Source organism: Bufo bufo, chromosome 1 (assembly GCF_905171765.1).
Source record: "Bufo bufo chromosome 1, aBufBuf1.1, whole genome shotgun sequence".
Taxonomy (NCBI): domain Eukaryota; kingdom Metazoa; phylum Chordata; class Amphibia; order Anura; family Bufonidae; genus Bufo; species Bufo bufo.
In genome coordinates this window covers 340,659,639-340,679,962 of record NC_053389.1, presented here as the reverse complement: position 1 = coordinate 340,679,962, position 20,324 = coordinate 340,659,639, and the positions used below count along the sequence as shown (strand labels likewise).

The 20,324-nt window shown below is 42.1% G+C and overlaps 1 protein-coding gene across 1 annotated transcript in view; it reads right to left on the bottom strand.

Annotated features, from left to right (window-relative positions):
- Positions 1 to 4,637, bottom strand: part of STING1 (stimulator of interferon response cGAMP interactor 1) — an 85,111-nt gene extending 80,474 nt beyond the window's left edge. The window contains exons 1-2 of the mRNA XM_040442533.1: positions 4,564 to 4,637; positions 1,340 to 1,590 (exon numbers count right to left, since the gene is read on the bottom strand). Coding sequence (XP_040298467.1) covers positions 1,340 to 1,590 — 251 coding nt within the window. The 5' untranslated portion in view covers positions 4,564 to 4,637. The remainder of the gene's footprint in view (positions 1 to 1,339; positions 1,591 to 4,563) is intronic.
- Positions 4,638 to 20,324: the final 15,687 nt, after the last annotated feature.

The window sequence follows — 20,324 nt, the reverse complement described above, 5'->3', positions numbered from 1 at the left end:
GAGCCAAAAGACAAAAAAGCACACATTAAGCTAAAGATATTGCAAATCACTTACTGTATAATTAAATAGTAACACTACACTACTGTATATTGCCAAAATTATGCAGACCTTCTTAATAATTGAGTCAAAGTGCCCAAGCTCTGTTGCAGCACTCAGAGTTCCATACTAACTCTTGAAGTGACATCAGCAGAAGAACTTTTGAGATGAAGTAGAACTTCGATGTTAAGCCAGACTTTGTAAACCAACATCAGTGCTTGACCTCATAAATGCTCTTTGGCTAAATCGGCACATTTTCCCACACACACTTCAAAATCTTCCCATAAGAGATGAGGCTGTTATACATGCACAAATGGAACCATCTCCATTTTAACATAAATTGTTCTGGAATGGGATGTTTAAAAAGCTCATATTGGTTTGGTGTCCAAATACTTTTGGCAATATAGTACATTTTCACATATGTGTCACAAGCTCTGTTCTCATCCATAACAAAACCCCGATGGACATTATTACAAGACAAAGGGGTGCACAGGTACAGCATTGTGGATTCTAGCAATAACAGAAGCCATAGGTTAAATATGAACAGAGCCTGTGCTCCTGTGGCTAGTCCATCCTCTCTAAGGGTATAACCAAACAGCACAGTCGTGATCTGGTCAGGTCGTGGCCAACTGCAGCTGCCTGGTATTTAACTAATGAAGCCTGCACTGTACAGGCGGTCTGAATTCTTAATGGCTGCATGGCACCTTCAAAACCATGTAGCCATTATAAATTCAGACTGCCTATGTGGTCTTCATTAGTTAAATATCAGGCAGCTGCGGCCTAATTGCTTGACCGCAGCTGGCCGCGGCCCGACTGGAACATGACTGCACCGTGTGGTCATACCCCATGGCAACCAGCCTAGTTGACAGTGGGGCTGATCAGCCTATCATGTGCTTCCTGTCAGCGAGACACAGTTGCCTGTGATTGGTCTTCTTGCCTCACACACTTAATTTGGGTTTATGTTGATTCCCAGACTTCTGACCTGCCTGTTCGTGACTTTGCCTCTGACTGCTGATTCTGGTCCTGACGTTACCTCCTGGTTTTGACCCTGCTTGGTATATTACTCTGCGTTTGTTTCTTCCTTGGTACTGAAGGTACTTTCTGGTTTTGATTGGCCTAACCCCTTTTATCTCCCCAAAGTAGGTCCTACACAATTAGTCAGGTCAGGGACTGTTGCCCAGTTGGGGCAGCCGTTTAGGGCGGATCGTCCAAGTAGGTAGGGACAGTGGTGAGGGTGGAGGTCAGGTTTGCACTGTTCCCTACCTGACGTGACATTACTACAGTCTACATTTTGTTAAGTTACCTGCTGTGAACATGAGCAAGTTCTTCAGTAAACTCACATAGGCTGACCATAAAGTGCCAACTTTGTGCAATTACACAATGAAATGCTATCGCAAAGGCAATTTGACTCCTTTTGAAATTTCCAATTCCAAGTAGGTAGAGAAGTAGAGCACATACGAGAATAAAGAAATAGGCAGCTTTAACAGCACGATTTCCTCTTGGTTGTGGAATAATGGAGCTTCTTTCAGAGTTATTCATTACTGTGTGTGCCATCTAAGATATATAAAAATATATAAAAATGAGATGTAATTTTTACACAAAGGCAGGCACAAATAATGTAACATTGCTACTTATATCATATTACAGATCATTGGGACATTTTTTTCACATTTAAAAAGGTATTCCAGTTTTTACACAAGGATTATTGGACTTAAATGCACATAGTTTACACTATAGAAGCCCACTGCTGAAGCCACGAATATTTAAAGAAAGGCTAACCAATCAGGAACTACTTGAAATAATTCAAATCTGCAGTAGAGAAATCAGCTGACCCACACTAATGGATCAACTATGACACAATTGTATAGCGGCTGCCCCAAACAAACTAATAGACAGTAAAAAATAAAACATTAAGAGTATTACTTCTGATCATAACATAAAAGTAAAATGCTGCATCCCACCGACCAGAATTAGACACATGCAACGTGCCGGTCCCCAGGGGAGAACACGTGAGGTTCACGGTGGGCCGAAGGGTACAACAGTTCATCGGTTACTCACGGTTAGCAGATGCCTCCCTGGGCCAGCAGTGCAGTGAAGAGGAGAACAGCACTAAATTCTCCGGGGCACACTCTATTTCAGGTGGTGATTGAGGTGTCCTTGATGGTAATTAGGTTTCTGAGTGCTTGTGTGGCTGGGCCCCTGACTTAGGTAATGTTGTGACGCCAGCACCTTGGTGGTGCAAAATTATGAGAGCGGTTGTAGTATGGAGATAGAAGAATGAGGCAGGGTTGAATCTAACTAAGAACTTTACTGTAACCAGGATCTTGACAGCAGTTTACATCCAGTTATAAAACAGTCTCTTATGAACATGCAGGTTGGATGTGGCAAATCCCAGTAACAGGCTGTACATGTGGTTATGTCTCAGGCTATAGTAGGAAGTTGTGTGCTCACTGATATTCAGCTCTTTGCCTTGCTTCAGTCTCAGTAAAAGTAGTTCAAGTCTTTGTCTTCTACACACAAGTGATGTAACAGATGTCCTATCTGTCCTTGAAGTAATAGTGAGGCTGTCAGAAGCTAATAAACCTTCACCTTATTACAAAGCCGCCTAAAGCCTAGAATAATGGCTGTTGTCCTTCCTTTGTCTTTCCACAATAAACTAAGTAAAATCCACTTGACACTCCGAAAGAGTAGACGGTAGAACACAGACTTCACCTCTGCCTATTTTCCTGGCTTGACACTGAGACCATGAATTGGCTCCTCTGGGCCGTGGAGCCCAAGAGAGAGCTGAGAGGAGAGGGGTCCTCTCCTTCCCCCTTGCTCCTCACTCTATCTCCTCCTTCCTCCAAATTCTAACTCCCCCCTGGTCACTAGGCCTGAACTGCAGTATATATACTGCGGTGCTGCCCCCATCTAGTGGTGGAATGTGCGTAATGTACCTAACAGCCTGGTAACAGCGATTCCACATAAGAATGAAATACAGGATGATATAACATATGACATAACAAGCTTTTGCAGTGCCCACATATACTAGTGGGACACTTTGAAAGAATATGATGTGTCACATTTTCAGACTGTGAAGTCTAAGTTTATGCTGCCGAACTAGTGGTTTAGGATTACTAAATTGACCTACGTTTCCTTGTATATTTTTTTAATTCACTCAATAGTAAGGTGCATGTAGACTAATTGCTGTAAAAAGGAGATTTTCAAGAACAAGTCAGAGGACAAATGGTTGCAATGATTGAAGAATTGCTATGGCTCCAGCCTCCACCATTCTAAAGATCAGTGGGATCACAAGGCAGAGACTAATGTATTTTCACTAGGTTTCCGTGTCTTTCAGTATCCTGTTCATGGTTTTGCTTTAATACCACTTTCTTTCACTGTGTTAAAATACAGTACCAGAGTGATGAAAGATACCACCACCTTCTGATGTCTATTTTTCTCTCAACATATGTTCCATTTCGCTAGGCTTCTGAATAACAATCACTAATTATTTTACAATAATACATTAGTTGCTTCATATATCTGCAGCTGGTAACTTAAATGTACATCCTTCTTCCAAACTTTGCTTTAGCAATTTCTAGAATTGTCATACAGATAAGTAAATCAACAATGTAATAAATGCCAAGCAAATGTCAAATTTAAAAGAAAAAAGAAAAGGAAAAAAGAAAAATAGTATCATTTAAAGCATTTTCCTGATTGTAAAACTCAGTATGTAAAGCAGCTGTACCGCTGTCTCTAGGGAACACATCTGCAAAATCTATATGGCCAAGATTGTACAGATACAATGTATTTGATTGGTTTCCAAGAACATGAATATCACAGCAGCCTTCTTTGGCTCAAAAAAACTGCAGGAGTTCGTATGTATGCTGTGCAGTGGAAGAAAAAAAACACTTCCTCTTTTTAAAATATCTATTCACGTTGTTTATAATATTGAGAAATTGAATGTTACAGATCACAGGATATAACATGTTTTATAGATGGGGGTCCCACCTGCACCTATCCCCAGAACAGAGGCCCTTGACCTTGTCCATTGGCTGCTAGCTGCCACATCCAGGCTGTGATTAAATTGTGAGATGGTAAGGATTAGGGAAATAGCTGAGCTCACTGTGCTATGCTATTTCCATACCTCCCATTCCCTACTAGGACACAGCTAGCTCAACTTGTTTCTGTAATCACAGCCACCTATCATTCAGATGTAGGGTGCCTTGGCAGGCAGGGTGAGGTCAGGGAATGAGAGGTGGAACCTACATCTATAAAATATTTATGGTATATCCTGTGGATATGACATAAATGGCTAAAATGAGAATACCCCTTTAAATTCAACAATTATTTTGTACTGCAAACCAAATAAGTAGAAGGGCATATTGACTATTCCTCACAGCATACACTTACACAGATTTATACACAATTAGCATTAATAAATGAAGCATCATCATTGTACAGTGAAGAATCATCATTAACGTAAAGGCATGACATACATACATAATCTGTAATCATACTGACAAAAGGTAATCCAAAGAAACGTACCTCTAATCCTTCTGCTAACAAGCACTTGCAGATGAGAATAAGATGTGAACTCACTGGGAGTGGCTCTCTCAGGCTCAAACAAGGAAATGAAACCAAAAGTAGATGTTCAGCAAGTAGAAACTTGCTAAACTGCAATTATTTCTTGTTCCGTTTACATTCTACCCCAATACAGATTTTTTTTCTTACAAGCAGAGCTGCTCATGGACTGGCTGGTAGCTGCCATCAAAGCAGTAGCTAGAAAACACAGTAAGGCTCTGTCAGAGTTCTGGTATTTCTAAAGGGGTATTCCCAGGGGTGCACCACCAATGAGGCCAAGTGAGGCGAAAGCCTCAGGCAGCACCAGGTTGGGGCAAGAGGTGGGCAGTGGAAGGGCCATGGGCAATGAGCGCTTTCATTGTGGCAAAGGGGTTAGGTTAAGAAATTGGCATGGGGAGGGGCGTTTCTTTTTTCGCCTCATGCAGCAGAAAGGCTAGGTGCACCCCTGGGTATTTCCATCTGTAGGATATGCCATAAATGTCTAGTAGGTGCAGGTCTCGCCTCTGGAGAAGTGTTAATTGACAGAATACAAATAAATCAGTTTTCCAATTAAGCCCTCTGCTTCCCCAATAGAGTATCTAGAAAGCTGCAAAGTGTAACTGTCATTCAGTTTATATTTAGAATTGCGTACGGACAGTGATTTTAAGCATGTTTGTGTTATACTATATTAAGAAATCTGTTTATTTGTACCAGAAACCTGCATGTAGCTAAGGAAAACCTGTCTTCAGTATAAATTTAACGCTGGAGACCGCTATGTGTAGCATACAGAGACAGGCTTCTCAGCCTACCTCTTATCCACCTACCACAGCCTCTGCCTCTCTACATGCACCCTATCAATGTCTGACCTGTCCATGACTATCTGACTTGACATCAATTCTGATCACTGGTAACTCTGTACTTTTCTATTGCCTCTTCTATAGTGACCTAATGGTGTGCAATTTTTATCTGTGGGGTTATGTGAAGGGTAGAGTTTATGACACTAATCCACAGTGTCTGAACTGTAACAGCAAATTGAAATTAATTTTAAGAATGGAATGCGTGGTATTACAGAAGATGTTCCTGAACATGATAAGATAAGCAGAACTTTGCATAGCTGCTGGTGGAAAGATGGCATGCTTTTTCATACGGGTGATATACAGTAGATGTTATACAAATGGATTCCCAACATTAAGACAATTAAAGAGGTTGTCTAAGTTAAATAAAAACATGTAAAATAGCAGAAGAATGTATGCTCTCCATTTTCTCATCTGGTTTTTCACACTCTCTGCTTTGGTCCTCTTGCTGCTGTTCGTCTTCTTGTCTGCAGCTGTGATGTCCCAGGTGTCAGAGTCAGGTGTCAGGGTCAGGTGTCACATTGGCATTATTTTGATACTTGACTATGATATCTGACCATGTCCTAAAATGAACACTGTACATGCACACCGGTCACCACTGCAGCCAATGACTGGTATCAGCAGTGGTGTCCTGTGTACTGCTATGGCCAGTGTTTGGCTGCAGCAGTGACATTGTGTACACACAGGTATGGCATCAGCAGCAGAGAGGACCAGAGTGCAGCTTCGGAAGAAGCTGGGGAGAAAAGGTATGAGTATTAATTCTATGTTATTTCACCACATGTTTATAAGGACCTGACAAATCTCCTGCCATGTTTTTGAAAATAAATTCATGAAATACTAACTTGCTGCATCTGTTCTACACTGTGCAGTTCTTTTACCTCTTCTACAAACATGGAAATAAGTTGATAGTTCTGTGTTACAGTTCTGCTTGTTCTTCTTTTTTTTTGGGGGGGGGGGGGGGTCTAATTTTATTTTTAAATCCCCAGTTATTAAATGTAATTTTTTTTATTTTTATTTAGCAACTTTAATGATATATAAAACAAATTCACATGGAAAAAGGATTCAAGTGATAATTTTTTTAATTTTTTTTTTACCCAACCCCTATCTCCCCCCCACCCCCCCAGCCCTGTGATGCGTCTGCCCTCCCCCCTCCCCCTCAGAGAAAGAGAGGAGAAGGAGAAAGGAGGAGAGGGAAAAAAGAAAGGGAAAAAAGAAAGGGAAAAAATAAATAAATAAAAAGTACAATCAGATCAAATCTTCCAACCGTCCCATATCCTAATCCATTTCTCCGTGTCTCTCTGCCTATAAAGGATCCGTTCGTAATTTTTTACCTTATTAACTAGGTTTATCCAGGAGTTTAACTCTGGAGTATGGCGAGCGAACCAACTTCGGCTGATCAAGAAGAGTCTGGCCAGTAATAGTATTCTACCTAATAGGATCTTTTGGTATTTATGGCTACTTATTGTGGAGAGGTCATTCAGCAAGAACAATTGTGGCTCAAAAGGGATCTGTATTTTTAGTTTATGAATAAGAAAATTGTTGATACCATTCCAGTATTCTCTAAGTTCTGGGCAGGCCCAGATCATGTGCAAGTAATCTGCACCTAAGGTATCACATCTAGGGCACTTGGAGGTATCTTTTAACCCACATTTATTTAGCCATATAGGGGTAACATATAGTCTATGATAGATATTGAACTGTACTAAAATATGGTTAAAATTATGAGATAATAAACCTAAATTAATAAAAATATTCCCCACCCTTCTAATTGTATATTTGGACAATCCAACTCCCAGGCCCTTTGTCCTGGCGATTGTGTCTCACAAAATCGTGCCTTAAAAAGTAATATATATTTGTGATCTTCATTCTTAAAGGTGTAGTCCCTATCCATTCATTTAAAAGACAGGAGTTATCTATGTCCAATAGTGATTTATTATCCAAACTAAATAGTGCCGACCGCAACTGAAGATACCTAAACCAAGAAAGGTTTTCTACATTATGTGATAGATCCAGGAACGACTTAATCTCTCTATTCTTAACTATTTGTGTGATATAAAGAATCCCATTCTTTTGCCAAAATTGATCCATTGCTATACCATCTAAAATCTGTAAGTGAACATTATGCCAAAGAGGCGTGAATATAAGTGATCCCTTTACCCCCAACCATCTTCTAATAGTAACCCACACTTTAGCAAGTAATTTTGTAGTCTCTTTGTAGTCCCGGTCTCGATTAGTCAGTTGTCCAGATTCCAAAAGAGTAAATATGTTATTATATGAAGAACTCCCTACTAAGCTCCCTAAAAGTGCACTGTTATGCCATTCATAGCACATCCATAACTGAGCAGCAATAAAGTAACCTTTGAAGTAGGGGAGATTTAGACCCCCATACTCTAGTGATTTATATAGATATTCCAATTTGAGCCTCACTCGTTTTCTTCCCCAAACTAGATCATTAATTATTCTTTCCATAAATTTAAAATATTTGTCTTCTATCCAAATAGGTGTATTCCTGAGAACATACAGGAATTGCGGTAGAATGACTATCTTAACCAATGAGACTCGGTCAGCTCTAGATAGGGGGAGTTTCAACCAAATCCCTATTTTTGCCCTAATTTTCGTTATCAATGGGATCAGATTGAGTTGTACAAAATTTTGGCGATATCATCACCTTGGGCGATATCATCATACCCAAGTATTGAAAGGTGTCAGCAACATCCAGCTGGGTTATCAAACCCTCCTTTTGGGGTACCGGGTCTATTGGCATCAAACTGGTCTTCGACCAGTTTATATGTAGATCGGATACCTCACCAAACAATTTAACCAATCGGATAATTCTTGGGAGAGTTATTTCCATATGATCTATAAAAAAGAGGACATCGTCCGCATATAGGGAAATACGATCTTCCACTCCTAATGTGCCAAATCCTTTAATTTGATCGTCCTGCCTAATGGCCAAAGCTAAGGGCTCAATGTAAATGTCAAATAACAATGGGGATAGTGGACAGCCCTGGCGAGTTCCTCTATTTAGATCAAAGCTAGTAGTCAAGCTCCCATTGAGACTCAACTTCGACGTAGGGGATCTATACAGTAGTTTAAGGATATTTATACATTTCTCCCCAAAGCCCATCCTGGCCAGAACCCTACACAGGAATCGCCACTCCATCCTGTCAAAGGCCTTACAGGCATCCAGTGAAAGGATGGAGCGGTAGGTTCCCCCAGGGGCCTGTATATTGGCAAAAAGCCAATAAAGATTGTGAAGAGTGCCCTTATTTTGGATGAACCCATTCTGGTCCGGATGGATAATGTAGGGAATGACCCTGGAGAGCCTTGTGGCCAAGATCCTTGCCAGGAGCTTTACGTCTGCATTTAGCAGTGAAATCGGTCTATAAGATTCCAAATCTGTGGGATCCTTGCCTTTTTTTGGAATTAATGTTATTACGGCTTCCATCATTGAATCCGGCAGATTCCCATCATCCACCAATTCAGCAAAGACCCCCAACAATCTAGGGAGAATATCTCCTTATATTTACTATAAAATTCATATGGGAGTCCGTCTGAACCGGGGGTGGAGTTGCCCGAGCATGATTTAATTGCCCCTTCAAGTTCCTGAATGGAGAATTCCACCTCAAGTGCTTTCTTTTGAGCCAAGGTAATAGTTGGAAAAGCAATACCATTGAGGTAGGAATCCATCATTTCATCCGTAATCTTACAATTAGCTTTATAAAGATGTAAAATGTAGTCCAGAAAAGCTTTCTCTATGGAATTTTGTCCACTAATCATCCTACCATTAGCCAATCGGATATTATCTATATATTTTTTGGATTTCTGGCTCGAGATCACTCTAGATAGAAGTTTCCCAGGTCGCCCAGACTCTGTAAAATATTTTTGGCCTTTAAAGAATAGACTCTGTTGGGCCTTCTCCAACAAGAAGTTGGAGTATGCTTGTGTACAGTCGTGGCCAAAAGTTTTGAGAATGACACAAATATTAGTTTTCACAAAGTTTGCTGCTAAACTGCTTTTAGATCTTTGTTTCAGTTGTTTCTGTGATGTTGTGAAATATAATTACACGCACTTCATACGTTTCAAAGGCTTTTATCGACAATTACATGACATTTATGCAAAGAGTCAGTATTTGCAGTGTTGGCCCTTCTTTTTCAGGACCTCTGCAATCCGACTGGGCATGCTCTCAATCAACTTCTGGGCCAATTCCTGACTGATAGCAACCCATTCTTTCATAATCACTTCTTGGAGTTTGTCAGAATTAGTGGGTTTTTGTTTGTCCACCCGCCTCTTGAGGATTGACCACAAGTTCTCAATGGGATTAAGATCTGGGGAGTTTCCAGGCCATGGACCCAAAATGTCAACGTTTTGTTCCCCGAGCCACTTAGTTATCACTTTTGCCTTATGGCACGGTGCTCCATCGTGCTGGAAAATGCATTGTTCTTCACCAAACTGTAGTTGGATTGTTGGAAGAAGTTGCTGTTGGAGGGTGTTTTGGTGCCATTCTTTATTCATGGCTGTGTTTTTGGGCAAAATTGTGAGTGAGCCCACTCCCTTGGATGAGAAGCAACCCCACACATGAATGGTCTCAGGATGCTTTACTGTTGGCATGACACAGGACTGATGGTAGCGCTCACCTTTTCTTCTCCGGACAAGCCTTTTTCCAGATGCCCCAAACAACTGGAAAGAGGCTTCATCGGAGAATATGACTTTGCCCCCGTCCTCAGCAGTCCATTCACCATACTTTCTGCAGAAGATCAATCTGTCCCTGATGTTTTTTTTGGAGAGAAGTGGCTTCTTTGTTGGCCTTCTTGGCACCAGGCCATCTTCCAAAAGTCTTGGCCTCACTGTGCGTGCAGATGCGCTCACACCTGCCTGCTGCCATTCCTGAGCAAGCTCTGCACTGGTGGCACTCCGATCCCGCAGCTGAATCCTCTTTAGGAGACGATCCTGGCGCTTGCTGGACTTTCTTGGACACCCTGAAGCCTTCTTAACAAGAATTGAACCTCTTTCCTCGAAGTTCTTGATGATCCTATAAATTGTTGATTGAGGTGCAATCTTAGTAGCCACAATATCCTTGCCTGTGAAGCCATTTTTATGCAACGCAATGATGGCTGCACGCGTTTCTTTGCAGGTCACCATGGTTAACAATGGAAGAACAATGATTTCAAGCATCACCCTCCTTTTAACAGGTCAAGTCTCCATTTTAACCCAATCAGCCTGACATAATGATCTCCAGCCTTGTGCTCGTCAACATTCTCACCTGAGTTAACAAGACGATTACTGAAATGATCTCAGCAGGTCCTTTAATGACAGCAATGAAATGCAGTGGAAAGGTTTTTTGGGGATTAAGCTAATTTTCATGGCAAAGAAGGACTATGCAATTCATCTGATCACTCTTCATAACATTCTGGAGTATATGCAAATTGCTATTATAAAAACTTAAGCAGCAACTTTTCCAATTTCCAATATTTATGTAATTCTCAAAACTTTTGGCCACGACTGTAGTCTTCTGCATAATTTCCCTATTTTCCTCTGTATTATTTATATAAAAGGATTGTGTAGATGAGGACGCTAGTTGTTCAAAATTTTTCTCCTTTTTCCCATACTCCTTTCTCAGGTTCGCAATGTTGCTGACCAATATTCCCCTCATATAGGCCTTAAAGGTATCCCATACCACCTGGGTTTTTGTTGAGCCATAATTAGTATCCCAAAATCGGTTAATTCCGTTTTGTATTGTTTAATGGCTCTTTATTACTGATAACCAATAGGGGTTTAATCTAAATGGGGGCCTCTCTATATTTTTATCGTGGGTCAGACAAAGTTCAAGGGATAGGGGTAGATGGTCCGAGAATGACCTTGTCTCGTACTTCATTCATTTACATATCTCACATATTTTCTATTCATCAGGGCAAGATCTATTCTGGACATAGATCTACCTGATTTACTGATACATGAAAAAACCCTTTTCCCATGACCCAAACGTCCCCAAACGTCCCCAAACATCCCCAAACATCCCCAAACATCCCCAAACATCCTCAAACCCGGCCTCAGAGCAAAAGCGTGCCAAGGGGGACCCCTGAACAGGAGTTTCTCCCTTAACACCCGTAGAGACCCTATCCAAAACAGGGTTAATAACACAGTTGAAATCTCCAATAATCAGTGTTGGACATTCAGGCCATTTATCCATAAATGTTAACAGAGAGTGGAGGACTGAGAAAGATAATGGAGGTGGGATATAGACAAAGGCTAGAATACATATCTTCCCCACCAGCCTGCAATATAGGAAGACAAATCTCCCTTGCTGGTCAACAGAGGATGCCTCGCACACGAAATCAATCGTTCTATGTATGAAAACAGTCACTCCCCTAGAATAGCTAGAGAAGGTGGAATGGTAAGTGTGCGTAGCCCATGCCCTGGTGACCATCCTGGAGGTCTCCCCAGTAAGGTGTGTTTCTAGCAAACATACAATTGCTGGGAGGTGTATCCTCATCAGATAAAAAAACGCTTGTCTCTTTCTTCTGTCCCCCAGACCCCGTACGTTCCAGGTAAGAATTCTAATTGACATTATGGAAGACAGTTAGATATATAAAAAAAAAAAAAGGGGACGCATCCCAGCCCAATCCCAACCCCCCCCCCATACAAGTAATCCACCACATATTGCAGCAGATCTCTCACCTATGACCATCCCTCCCACACTCCCCCCTGCTCGGCACCTCCCCGCCAGTGGAATGGCTGGAAGAGATCACCAGAGGAAGCAGCCGACCAGGTTCCGATGGCCCCCGTGAAACACCCAGGGCACACAAGACTCTTCAGGAGATGTCCAAAGGGAAAGGAGTACTGTTCACAGAAACCGGCAGGCATCGGCGGGCACGAGGGGACCAGGAAACGCCGGCGGGCAGGCACAGAGAGACCGAGGACCACGGCCGCAACAGAAGCCCCCCAACCCAGTCAGCCGACCACGCCACAGCCGGACACTGCCAGCCGAGGAGGCAGAGGGCAGAAGCAGACAGAGGCAGGCAGAGGCAGGCAACGAGGACGAAGCCCACGGTCCAGACGAGGAAATCCGGGGAGAAGCAGAGACCCGGAAGCACTGCCAGGCAGGCACGGAGAGACTGGGGACCAAGACCGCGGCAGAGGCCATCTGACCCGAGGGGAACAGGAGAGGCAGCAGAGATGCCGCGAGGAGCGAGGCAGCCGAGCCACAGGAGGAGGGGAGAGTGCGACACACTACGTCCTACGTCATCCCGTCCTGCTTGTTCTTCCTTAAACCCACTAAGACTGGGTTTCTACAGTCGTGGCCAAAAGTTTTGAGAATGACACAAACATTAGTTTTCACAAAGTTTGCTGCTAAACTGCTTTTAGATCTTTGTTTCAGTTGTTTCTGTGATGTAGTGAAATATAATTACACGCACTTCATACGTTTCAAAGGCTTTTATCGACAATTACATGACATTTATGCAAAGAGTCAGTATTTGCAGTGTTGGCCCTTCTTTTTCAGGACCTCTGCAATTCGACTGGGCATGCACTCAATCAACTTCTGGGCCAATTCCTGACTGATAGCAACCCATTCTTTCATAATCACTTCTTGGAGTTTGTCAGAATTAGTGGGTTTTTGTTTGTCCACCCGCCTCTTGAGGATTGACCACAAGTTCTCAATGGGATTAAGATCTGGGGAGTTTCCAGGCCATGGACCCAAAATGTCAACGTTTTGGTCCCCGAGCCACTTAGTTATCACTTTTGCCTTATGGCACGGTGCTCCATCGTGCTGGAAAATGCATTGTTCTTTACCAAACTGTTGATGGATTGTTGGAAGAAGTTGCTGTTGGAGGGTGTTTTGGTACCATTCTTTATTCATGGCTGTGTTTTTGGGCAAAATTGTGAGTGAGCCCACTCCCTTGCATGAGAAGCAACCCCACACATGAATGGTCTCAGGATGCTTTACTGTTGACATGACACAGGACTGATGGTAGCGCTCACCTTTTTGTTCTCCGGACAAGCCTTTTTCCAGATGCCCCAAACAATCGGAAAGAGGCTTCATCGGAGAATATGACTTTGCCCCAGTCCTCAGCAGTCCATTCACCATAATTTCTGCAGAAGATCAATCTGTCCCTGATGTTTTTTTTTGGAGAGAAGTGGCTTCTTTGCTGCCCTTCTTGACACCAGGCCATCTTCCAAAAGTCTTCGCCTCACTGTGTGTGCAGATGCGCTCACACCTGACTGCTGCCATTCCTGAGCAAGCTCTGCACTGGTGGCACTCCGATCCCGCAGCTGAATCCTCTTTAGGAGGCGATCCTGGCGCTTGCTGGACTTTCTTGGACGCCCTGAAGCCTTCTTAACAAGAATTGAACCTCTTTCCTTGAAGTTCTTGATGATCCTATAAATTGTTGATTGAGGTGTAATCTTAGTAGCCACAATATCCTTGCCTGTGAAGCCATTTTTATGCAACGCAATGATGGCTGCATGCGTTTCTTTGCAGCTCACTATGGTTAACAATGGAAGAACAATGATTTCAAGCATCACCCTTCTTTTAACATGTCAAGTCTGCCATTTTAACCCAATCAGCCTGACATAATGATCTCCAGCCTTGTGCTCGTCAACATTCTCACCTGAGTTAACAAGACGATTACTGAAATGATCTCAGCAGGTCCTTTAATGACAGCAATAAAATGCAGTGGAAAGGTTTTTTTGGGATTAAGTAAATTTTCATGGCAAAGAAGGACTATGCAATTCATCTGATCACTCTTCATAACATTCTGGAGTATATGCAAATTGCTATTATAAAAACTTAAGCAGCAACTTTTCCAATTTCCAATATTTATGTCATTCTCAAAACTTTTGGCCACGACTGTACATTCAGGTTATTTATGCCATTTGTGAAGCCAAAGCAAGAATGGATCATGAACAGAAGGCACATGGGAAGGGAAGACTGGGGCAGATTTACTAACCCTGCATCAAATATAGACAGCCTAAACTTAAGAGTTAGTGCATCAAGTGCTCTGGCCCAGAAAACAGTGATTTTGGCTGCTTTGTTGACGAAGTAGGCATTTGTGCCAAATTTATTATACATTTTCACCATTTCAGGGTTTGCGTCATTCTCTGCAAAATGCATTTGCTAAGGGTTAGACAGATGTTTAGTGGGTGGGGCTTCATTATTAGCCAGATATATCATTGCAACTTTTTCACCAAAAAGTCGCAAGTCACCTAAAAAAGTAGCAAGTGTACTCCAGTCCCCTGGTGGCGTACAGACTGTGGGAAACCTTGATAATAAATGAGGTTAGACTTTACCCTGACTTTACTAAGGAAAAGGAAAAAATATATAGGTGGTGAAAAGGGTGTACGTCCGAACTAAGTATCAATATGGCAAATGTTGATTGGGACGTTAAAACTCAAAACAACGAAAGTTTATTAGTCATCTGATTTAAAAATACATATACGGGTGCATGACCTAAAAACGTGATATATAGTAGGCTGAGTGAGAGGTCACTCTGTATGATTCACTATGACTGCATAGGTTTGGCAACTGAATTTGCATGGTATGTCTGCCAGTCAAGTGAACCAGTAATGTAGTGGGACCTGAATTCCAGAGGTAGAAGCCCAGGTAATAAATTAATCACATTGGGTAATTAGTGGAAATTGTTATGTATTACACCACTGTGTCATAATGCCCATTAGGGTCACACCTCTGGACTAACACAATTAATCTAGTGCCAAGTACAGAATGGCAACAAAATATGTACTAATCGCCCAGAGGATGGTAGTGCACTATGTCATCCACTGAGGATAGTTAAAGAAAGGTGCCTCACTTAAGCCGGTGTGAAGTGTGGCTGCCGTATTTACCCTGACTTCACCCATAGGTATACAAATGGTATTTTGTAAATTTGTTGTAAAAACAAATGCAACCCATAACAGACACTCCAAAAAAATGAAAGGAAAGTTGCATGTTAATACATGCATGTTAATACATTACCCCCTTTATCACAGTGACGCACGCTGTATAACTTTGATGCATGTCTAGACACTTTTGTATAACTTCTATTGGTTGGTTTATATTTATCACAATTTTACCACAAGTTGGTGTATCTTGAGCCATGCACCTTGCTACAAAGTCACATCTCCTTTACTTGTAAGCCATATCCTGTAGTTGAGTGAGACACTGGATTATCCTTTCATAAATAACCGGAAATGCAACATTTTGTGCCAAAAATATACCAGATTATGGCACACTTTAAGCCAGAATTTAGGTGCAAAACAATAGTAAATGTGGGCCACTGAGTTTTTTCTTGTTTTTTAATTCAAATTTCAATCAAAGTTGACAATTCACACCTTTCAGAAGATACCCTATCAACAGGGGGAAAAGTTACAAGCAACTGTCAAGTTCTTCATAACGCCTTCGCGCTCCATACATGGTGGCACCTGGTCAGATGCATCAATCAATAGTGATCGCAGCATCTGTGGAGTTAGGCAGAGGAAGGAGGCTACCTCTGCCCTCCGAACCGATGGTAAACTGCCTGTAAAGCTCTGCATGAGGCACAGCTCAACAGACAGAGCAACAGAATCTCATAGACTGTAATATTATGGACTATGGGACAAGTGATCAGAAGATTGCAGGTTCTAGCCCCCCTAAGGGGACTAAAAATTATTGTGTTTTTTTTAAATAAAGAAAATCGTAAAAATATAAAAAAAATTAAATCACCTCCCTTTCCCAATTTTACATTTCAAAGTAAACAATAAAAAATGTGTGAACTATTCAAATATAAAAATATTTTCCCTGCGATTTGCCATTTTTTAATCACCCCCAAAAAATTGAATAACAATGATCAAAAAGTTATACATACCCCAAAAATGGTACCAATAAAAACCACAGTTTGTTCCACAAAAAACAAGCTCTCATACAGCTGTGTGGGTGGAAATTTTCAATTTTCAAAGATTTTTATTGGCCAGTCTTGGGTGGGGCTCAGAGCTCTCTGCCTCCTCCCATTGTATGCATGGTTACATGTTGGAGGTTACTGGGAGATTGCTTTGAGTCGGACCTTGCGCTCCTGTAATGTAATTCGCCCACTGGCTCCTGGTATTGCCCATACGGCCCAGGTAGGTTTAGCGTTAGGTCCCGAGCTACTTGAGAAACCTTGGTGCGGTGCTCGAGCTCAGACATGTCCTCCAAGCAAGATATGTTGGCTAATTCTCAATTTTACACCAGTACCAGGGTTAGTAAGACCGCAGAGTGCACCAAGGGATCACCCAGAGATGGAAGTGTTAAGTTGTGGATAAAAAGAGATGTGAGGCAGCTCCCCAGACTGTAAGAGTGTACTGCTGATTCAAAGGCGATAGGAGAAAAAAGGTACGGTTAATGGTGCTAATCCGGGGGAAAACCAGAAAGCAACAAGGGGGCGCCACAAAGCCAAAAGATTTACAGAGTTCAAATTATAATATAAATATCATAAAGTGTAAGTTGGTATATTATGTTAGATTGTGTGTTTTTAAGAGACGGTAATTGAAAGCAATTATAAAATTTGTAAGATAGCAATGGTAAAGGACTTACTTTACCGGAGAGGGAAGTAAAGGATAAACCCAATACATCAATACTTGCACCTCCACCACCGAGGTCGCCTGTAGGTGGTAAAAGTAGCTTCTCCAGTCCCCAAAGGGATTATGAGATTTATATTATAATTTGAACTCTGTAAACCTTTTTTTGCTTTGTGGCGCTCCTTTGTTGCTTTCTGGTTTTTCCCCAGATTAGCACCATTAACCCTACCTTTTTTCTCTGTATGGTATGCGAGGGTCGGTATAAACATAGAAGCCCACTTATCGAGTACAGCACATACCAGCAAACGGCTTGACTTATTTCCCCATTTATAAAAAGCCCTGGCGCAGATTTGTTTATATCTCTTAGTTTTGTGATCAAGTAAAGATTTAATATCATGTCGAACCTGGGTTAATTCCCTAAGAGTAGAAGCCATCAATGAGTGCTTATGGGAGGTTTCTGATGAACAAAGCTTAGCCAAAAGGGTGTGCAAATGGTGAGCAGCTTCCTTTTTCAAATGAGCCCCATGTTTAATAAGGAGTCCTCTGGTCACACACATCAAGGTCTCCCACCTCAATGGAGGCGAAGAGAGGTCTGAGCTATGGTCTACAAGGAAGTTGGAAATCATTTGCCTCAGGTCTGCCAAACATAGTGAGTCTAAGAGGAGGGATTCATTGAGTCACCACAAAAAAGCCCTCTTATAGGCAAGAGGGACTAGAATGGAACAGAATACAGGAGCGTGGTCAGATTATAGGGTGGATCCAATAAAAGACATGTGGGCATGTGGGAGTAGGTTGTGCTGCAGGAAAATGTAGTCAATATGGCTGTAGCTATTGTGAGGTTTTGATAATCTCTATTAGAGATGAGCGAATTTTTCAAAAATTTGGTTCGATCCAAATTTATTTGCGGTGAATTACACGTACATTAAAAACTGCTATTTCCTGGCTGCAGAGAGCCTTTATAGTGGTGTACAACACTATGCCTTGCAGTAATACGCATAGGGAGTCTGCTTTGGTAGTGAAATAATACTGTGAGTCCGTATGACATGCAGATGACAGGCGTTGCTCTTAGAATCACTGCACACTTCACTTATTTGGCCAGTCATGGGGCCAAAACTGAACAAATAACTCAAGTATGAACTCAGCCTTACAGGTCAATGTTAGCGTCAAGAAGAAGCGCACTCCTTTTACACCGTCGTCAGCTGATTCCACATAGATTTCTACAGAACCTGTTCTATTAAACGCTTATACAAGCGGAGTGGAGAGGGTGTCAGCAGTAAGTTTGTGTTGACGTCACTGATTATTTTGCCCTACCTCTGATCTGTCAGAACAATAACCTCCAAAAAAAAGGATCCTGTCTGTGGAGCATCCACCATCACTCCATCAGTATTGCTAATGCCAAACAAAACAGGAGTGGATCTAAAACAGAGATGACACGTGAATGGAATATTTGCATGTCTTCTGTGTTTTGTACCCACTCCTGCTTTTGGCTACCAAATCATAAGCCAATTCTGATGGGACCATACAGGTCTTACAGCTGCTACACAGACAGGATCTGTTCTGCATCTCATTTTTCCTTCCATCTGACAGATCACAAGAAAGGTCAAATAAATGATGATGTCAGCCAGGCTGAAAGCCAAAATAGTGGACCAGTCATGAAGTGGGGAGGGTGGGAACAGAGTGGACTTATGACATAGTGGTGAGTTGGAAGCAGCATGAGGAGACAACAGAATGGCCCAATGACAGAGTCTGGAGGTATCGGCAGCATCAGGAGGCCACACAGTGGCACAACGACGAGAGTATGTTAAGGTGGCAGCAGCATGAGGAGGCCACAGAGTGGCACGACGACGAGAGATTGTAGAGGTGGCAGCAGCATGAGGAGGCCACAGAGTAGCACGAAAACGAGAGATTGTGGAGGTGGCAGCAGCATGAAGAGGCCATAGAGTGGCACGACGTCAAAGTGTGGACGTTGCAAATGCATGAGAAGGCCACTTCGGCTCTGCACATTTTAATAATACATGTTCTCCGGCACAAAAGGCTTGGCAAATTGATTGTCCGGGAATTTCCATTGAAGATTGGGATAATATTTTGGCGAATTTAAATTTAGTTTCTTATAATTTTAATCAAGTTTTGTTTCCATTTAATATTAAAGAGGTTGTCCGAGTTATGGAAGAAAAAATATAGCACTGTAAATCTGATGGTCAGCGATATATAACTAAGCTAAGCAAGTTTTAGGCCAAAAAATATCTATTTCCTCATTTCCCTGATTCTCTTCTGGCCCTTTGTTTACTTGCAATAAAAACAATCTTGGCCCCTCCCCCTGCACTGCTAAGGGAGTGAATACAAGTGCTGCCCTGAGTGACATGTCTGCCTGCTGGGAGACTCTGCAGCATGTCGTATGTGTAGGACTACAAGTCCCAGCTGTATAATGACACTGCTAAGGGAGTGAATACAAGTGCTGTCCTGAGTGACATGTCTGCCTGCTGTGAGACTCAGCAGCATGTTGTATGTGTAGGACTACAAGTCCCAGCTGTATAATGACACTGCTAAGGGAGTGGATACAAGAGCTGTCCTGAGTAACGTCTGCTTGCTTGGAGACTCAGCAGCATGTTGTATGTATAGAACTACAAGTCCTAGCTGTACAATGACACTGCTAATACACACAGGATCTTCCCCCTAGATGCAATGCTCTGCAGAACTTCTGTTTCAGCTCCTGCACCCAGCATTTGTCTCCTCACTGCATGCAGCTACACAGTAAACACTGCATCTGAAGAGGTTAAGAGTCCTGGGAGTGAGCAATAAGCAGCAGCCAGCAGTGCAGGGGAGCGTGGCCACTGGCCAGCATAGATCTTGTGTACAGATCTCTCAGGCTTGTGCAGGAACATTATCAGAGCAGGGAGAGAAGCTGACATCACAGGTCATGTGACCCTCAGTAAAATCTGAGAAACCAGCCACTGGAGATAAAGTAAGTGAATTGGAAAGCTGTTACATTTGCCTAGTTAGAAACATAGAAAGAATAAAAAAAATTACTCAGACAACTTTAAATATTTAATAAATTAAATTTTTTAAAAATAAGTGTTGCCTGAGACAGAGCCAGTTTTCTGTTTATTCGACGATGTGGTTGCGATGAAAACAATATCTCTCAACCTAGAGACGAATCCTGTCAAGATTGATGCAAGTGCGGTATCGGCTGCATGTTTGGATGTCATATAACTGTTATATATTGTGTTCACAGAAGCAGAAAAGATAGTATGCCTTTAAGATTCATTATATGATGTGAGGTAAGTTCAATGACACAGCAGAAACAATAGAAATCATAGAGTTAAACTGTTGTTGCTGGGCAGGAGTCTAGACCAATCACAGCCAGCC